This window comes from Malaclemys terrapin, chromosome 13 (assembly GCF_027887155.1).
Source record: "Malaclemys terrapin pileata isolate rMalTer1 chromosome 13, rMalTer1.hap1, whole genome shotgun sequence".
NCBI lineage: Eukaryota > Metazoa > Chordata > Testudines > Emydidae > Malaclemys > Malaclemys terrapin.
The window spans coordinates 12,667,230-12,673,347 of NC_071517.1; the positions used below are offsets into that span (position 1 = coordinate 12,667,230).

The 6,118-nt window shown below is 46.2% G+C and overlaps 1 protein-coding gene across 1 annotated transcript; it reads left to right on the forward strand.

The window, feature by feature from the left end:
* The first annotated feature begins 236 nt into the window (after nucleotides 1–236).
* On the forward strand, nucleotides 237–5,669 carry TOB1 (transducer of ERBB2, 1). The gene is made up of 2 exons (XM_054047490.1): nucleotides 237–400; nucleotides 3,773–5,669. Exon 2 carries the CDS (start codon nucleotides 3,910–3,912, stop codon nucleotides 4,879–4,881), a length of 972 nt encoding a protein of 323 aa, XP_053903465.1. The 5' UTR covers nucleotides 237–400; nucleotides 3,773–3,909; the 3' UTR covers nucleotides 4,882–5,669.
* The last annotated feature ends 449 nt before the right edge of the window (nucleotides 5,670–6,118 follow it).

Consider the following 6,118-nt stretch of genomic DNA (forward strand, 5'->3'; position numbering starts at 1 on the left):
GAGGGAGGGGCAGGCAGGGGAGTGGCGGAGGGATGGGGGGAGGGGAGGGCGGCGCAGGCAGGGCGCTGGGGGCGGGGCGGTGGGAGGGGACGGCAGGTCAGGGCTGTGGGCGGTGGGACGGGCACGCAGGGCACGGCAGTGCGCTGGGGGCGGTGCCGGGCGGGAGGCGGTGCCCTGAGGGGCGGGGGAAGGGAGGGGATATATACGGGCGCGGTGGGAGCCCGGCGCAGGAGAAGGAGTGAAGCTGCTGTGGCGGAGCGCGCCCGTCCCGGGGTGTGAGCAGCGCAGCCCCCCCCTCCCCCTTCCCCGCAGCGAGCCGGTTCTCGGACATGGGGGTTCAGCACTGAGCCCCCCGCACTCTCACTGGGACTGTTTGCACTACCCCCTACACCCCCCCCGGGTGAGTACCGCTCGCCGGGCCGCTCTCCCGCAGCCGGTTCGGGGCGAGTGCCGGCTGGGTGGGCTCGCTAGGGTCGGGGGGGGAGGAACAGACTCGGTGAGGTGGCTGTGAATGAGGTGCCGGCACACCCCGGGGGGGAGGGCAGCGGAGCGGGGGAGGGGGGTTGGCACACCCCGGGGGGGGAGGGCAGCGGAGCGGGGGAGGGGGGTTGGCACACCCCGGGGGGGAGGGCAGCGGAGCGGGGGAGGGGGGTTGGCACACCCCGGGGGGGGAGGGCAGCGGAGCGGGGGAGGGGGGTTGGCACACCCCGGGGGGGAGGGCAGCGGAGCGGGGGAGGGGGGTTGGCACACCCCGGGGGGGAGGGCAGCGGAGCGGGGGAGGGGGGTTGGCACACCCCGGGGGGGGAGGGCAGCGGAGCGGGGGAGGGGAGTTGGCACACCCCGGGGGGGGGAGGGCAGCGGAGCGGGGGAGGGGGGTTGGCACACCCCGGGGGGGGAGGGCAGTGCAGTGGAGCGGGGGAGGGGGGGTTGGCATATCCCCCGGGGGGGGCAGTGCAGTGGAGCGGGGGAGGGGGGGTTGGCACCCCCCGGGGGGGCAGTGCAGTGGAGCGGGGGAGGGGGGGTTGGCACACCCCTGGGGGGTGTGTGTGCAGTGGAGCGGGAGAGGGGGGGTTGGCACACCCCGGGGGGAGGGGGGGTTGGCACACCCTGGGGGGGGGTGCAGTGGAGCGGGGGCGGGGGGTTGGCACACCCCTGGCTGGGAGGGCGGTGCTGGGGGCTGGGCAGATTGGCACTACCCCCATTGGGGGGAAGGCAGCACAACCGGAGGGGGGGGTTGGCAGTGCCCCATGGGGGGAGGAGGGCTGTGGAACCGGAGCCGGGGTTGGCACAGACCCAGGGGAGGGGGAGAAGTAACAGGACCAGGGGCATGGGATTGGAACAGCCCTATGGCGGTGTGGTGGGGGGATTGACCCAGCCCCATGGAGAGGGGAGGGGATCAGGGAAAAGAGAACCTAGGTAGGGCCTGACACAACTGCATAGAGGAGAAATGGTCCTCTGGCTGGGAAGGAGGTGCTTCGGTCAGTGGCACAGCCATGGCATGCAGGGGGGGGGGGGGTTCATTGTACGCATCATGGCTCAGAAGAGTGAGTTTTGCATAAACTGACTAATGTATATCGTTATGCTTGGGCATTTTAACCAGCACTAACAGCCCTCTCCTCTAGGGCCCTGCTAAATAAGAGAAGGTTGAGGGGTATTACTGGTAGTGGGGTGCACAGGAGAACTGGGTTTGGCCTTGCTGGTGCAGGAGAGAGTGTTTGCAGGAGAGAGTGCTTCCTCTCTAGTCATCCCTCTTCCCCTTCATTTTGTCTCTTGTGCACTCAGAATGCTCTTCCTCCTTCTCTTGCTGCTGGAGCTCCCAGTGCTGTGAGCAGAAAACTAATGAGACCGAGCTGCCTGGTTATGTAACTCCCCACACACAGCTTAAGGCTCTTGTTTTTAACCCCCACCACCATTAGAATAATTAACATGCTTAGATACCTTAGAAATGTCATCCTCCTTTAAAAAATAAACAACAAAAAACAAAAAACCTTTGCGGTGTTCAAGCAGTTTGGTTTATTCGGTGGCTTGTTCCAAGGCTCAATTTTGGGGCTTACAAAATTTGTAGTTTCTGCTCAGTGTTTTTGAGGATCATTTTATCCTAAAGGACATCGGGAAGGGGAGATGAAACACATGGATTAATAAATCATTTTTAGTGTCCCTTTTAACTACCCCAATCAACTTTTCCATACCGAATTAGTAAATATCTTCTGTTTGCCCTTGATCTTTCCTTATCCCCACCCAGTGCTGATCCAGCAAACGTTTAAAGGTCGCCTTATCATACAGCCTCTCAGGCTGTTCCCATATCATGTTTGAGGGGGGAGATTAAAGGAGGCTTTAAAAATGGGGTTAAACTTTGCAAAACTACCCAGTTGGGGCAGGAAATAAAAATAGGATTGCAGAATTTGGGAATTGGCTTTGACTTTTCCTGTTCCTTAATGACCGATTTACTAAATTTTGTAAATTGTTATGCTGGGCCAAACAAAAAAAAATTAAGTAAAATACTAACAGAGGGTCCTGTGGCACCTTTAAGACTAACAGAAGTATTGGGAGCATAAGCTTTCGTGGATAAGAACCTCACTTCTTCAGATGCAAATAAAATACTGTTGTAGGTGTTAACTCAAAATGTATTGTTTTTTTCCTGCTTAAGCTATGATTGAAACTCCATCTTTAAATCAGACTGTTATACTAAGGTATTGCAGGATTTTCAGTAGTGAGGCATGTTATTTTATATATTGCTCTTGTCCCTTGTTTTAATTGTATATTTATGTGAATTTCTGTTATACCCTTAATGAAGGAGTGACTTCCATGGCTCCATTTTATATATAGTATAAAATCTGAAGAGGGAGAGAGGAAAATGAGGATTGATCCTATTGGCTATAATAGCTTTATAAAATTCCCAAATATGTTGACATGTTTTAAAATGTGCATTTAGCTGATATTTAAGCAGTTTCATAGAAGATGAAAATTTTTGAACTAGTACATAGGAATGGATTCATTGACCATTACTACCAGCCATAATTAAGACAGAAAATGTGTATTTGCTCTATTGTGTGTGCACAGTGTGTATTTAAAGTATTCTTATAATAGTTCTAGAGGGAGAGGGAAAGAATCCCTGTCCTTCATCAGTAGACCGTTTCTTCAGTTGTATTTTCCATCAAATGCACAGTTGGTGCAGGTGTTTGGCTTTGACTTAAAAAGATATATGTGGCATAATTAAATTATTCGAGTGCCAAAATGCATCTAAAACAACCAGTAGATTTTTTTTTTTAAGTATATCTGTAACTTAAAGCCCAACTGATATGTTTGCAAACCTTAAAATGAGAAGTGGTTCTTTGACTGAGACCTTTTATGCTAAATTAATAGCTTGGTGCTAAATTTTGCAGCTGAGTTCTATAAATCACCCAGAATAGGGGGTTGGTAATTGAACCCCTGACAGGCCTGGCACAGTTAGCATTGCTATGATGTCCTAGACACACACTTGCTGCTTTGCAAATAACTTAAGGGTTGAACTGCAAGCTCAAATGATTTTTAAATGACTTACGCTGTACTCATTAAACACCTTCCTAATGCATCTTCCATCGTATTGTTTATAAGTTCGGTGGAATGTATTTGAGGTCCTCTGTTTTAAGTCATGTTGAAAGGCAATTATGTTACAAATGTCTTCTGATGAGAAATAACCTATTCTAGGTAGAGTATGAGGCCAAAGAATTAGGCCTTGGAGCCTGATCTTATGCTTTCCTTATTTGGATCTATTTGCTTTTTTTTCTTAAAGGAACAAGAACACTCAAGGTGAAGGATAATAATCTACTAGAATCAGCACTTTGAATGAAATTTTGTTTCCCTGTGGCATCTTGAACACTTTTTCTTCTTTGGGTTTTGAAACAGACGTTAAACTTTGGCATAGCAGCTATGCAGGTTGAAATCCAAGTAGCACTCAATTTTATTATTTCATATTTGTACAATAAGCTTCCCAGACGACGTGTCAACATTTTTGGTGAAGAGCTTGAAAGACTTCTTAAAAAGAAGTATGAAGGGCACTGGTATCCGGAAAAGCCATACAAAGGATCAGGGTATAGATGTATACATGTAGGGGAGAAAGTGGACCCAGTCATAGAACAAGCATCCAAAGAGAGTGGTTTGGACATTGATGATGTTCGTGGCAACCTGCCTCAGGATCTTAGTGTTTGGATTGACCCATTTGAGGTTTCATATCAAATTGGTGAAAAGGGACCAGTGAAAGTGCTTTATGTGGATGATAATGAAAATGGATGTGAGTTGGATAAGGAAATCAAGAACAGCTTTAACCCAGAGGCCCAAGTGTTCATGCCAATTAGTGACCCAGCATCTTCAGTGTCTAGCTCTCCTTCTCCTCCCTTTGGTCACTCTGCTGCTGTGAGCCCAACTTTCATGCCCCGCTCCACTCAGCCTTTAACCTTCACCACTGCCACATTTGCTGCCACCAAATTTGGCTCGACCAAAATGAAGAATAGCGGCCGTAGCAGCAAGGTTGCCCGCACTTCTCCCACCAACCTTGGCTTGAATGTCAATGACTTGTTGAAGCAGAAAGCCCTTTCCTCCTCCATGCATTCGCTCTATGGGCTTGGCCTAGGCAGTCAGCAGCAGCAACAGCAGAAGACTTCTGCCCTTTCTCCTAATGCAAAGGAGTTCATTTTCCCTAACATACAGGGTCAAGGTAGTACCAGTAGCGTATTTCCTGGTGACAGCCCCCTTAACCTCAGTCCTCTCCAGTACAGTAATGCCTTTGATATGTTTGCAGCCTATGGAGGTCTAAATGAGAAGTCTTTTGTTGATGGCTTGAATTTTAGCTTAAACAACATGCAGTATTCTAACCAGCAATTCCAGCCTGTTATGGCTAACTAAAAATAAAACAAATGAAATACAAATAAATCCTATTGTACAAGTTCAAATGCACGTACCCAAGGGTGTATCTTTTTTTCCACTTCTTGAGACTTTTTTAAAGCTTGTAGTATGAATACATTCAAGCTTGGTTAGATAAATACAACATGCATCTTTTTTCATTTGCCAGCCAAGCACAAAGTTATTTTATACTGACTGTACATTAAAAAATATACTCAAAATATGGCCTCTTACAGTATTTAAGATATAGCAAGGACATGGCTGATTTTTATATATATATAAAAAATTGGCACTAATAAGTGGGTTTATTGGTCTTTTTCTAATTGTATAATTTAATTTAGTACAAAGTTTGTAAAATATCAGAGTATATATATTGTTTCTACAACATGGTATTGCATTTATATCTTTTTACTACAGTGATCTGTGACAGCTGCAGCAGCTTCATGTTGTATTTTTTTTACTGAAATTGTAAAATATCCATCTTAGACATCAATTATTCTAAAAAAAAAAAAAAAAAAATTAAAGTGTACAGAATATTCCTTAGTGGTGGAATTAAAATGTACGAAATATTTGCTTTTTTCAAAAAGAAACACAAATTGTATTTTCTGTTAAAAGTTTAAAGATTTTTGCTATATATTATGGAAGAAAATGTAATCGTATATATTAATTTTGTACCTACATTGTGCAATACTTGAAAAATGGTATAAAAGTATTTTGAGTCAGTGTCTTACATGTTAAGAGGGACTGAAATAGTTTATATTAAGTTTGTATTAAAATTCTTTAAAATTAAATGGCTGTTGTGGTCTTTGTTTTACTATTGTGCTGAAGATAAGAGCATTGCAGTTATTGTGTTGCAAATGCTAATGATGCAGAAAGGTCTGACTCAGTGTATCACAAAGGAATGATGGAAAGTGATTGCTGTACTTGACACACACCAATAATGGGTTGCTTTACCTAAAATAGTTCTGGCAAAGCATACAGCTTGATTAAATACTTGGCTAGCATTATTTGACCAAACATTCACAAACAAGTTTTCTATATATGCAACTGGATCAGGTGGTGGTTTTTAGTTTACCCTTGAGAATTAAGATTACAAGTTTTTTTAATGTTGAGTTACTGTGTGATATGACATATCTAGAAAGGACTCAGGTGATGCAGTGAAATTCACTTCCCATGTAATCTGAGTGGATTTGAACTATTATCTCTAGAGGTCATAGACCAATGCATCAGCATTACATTT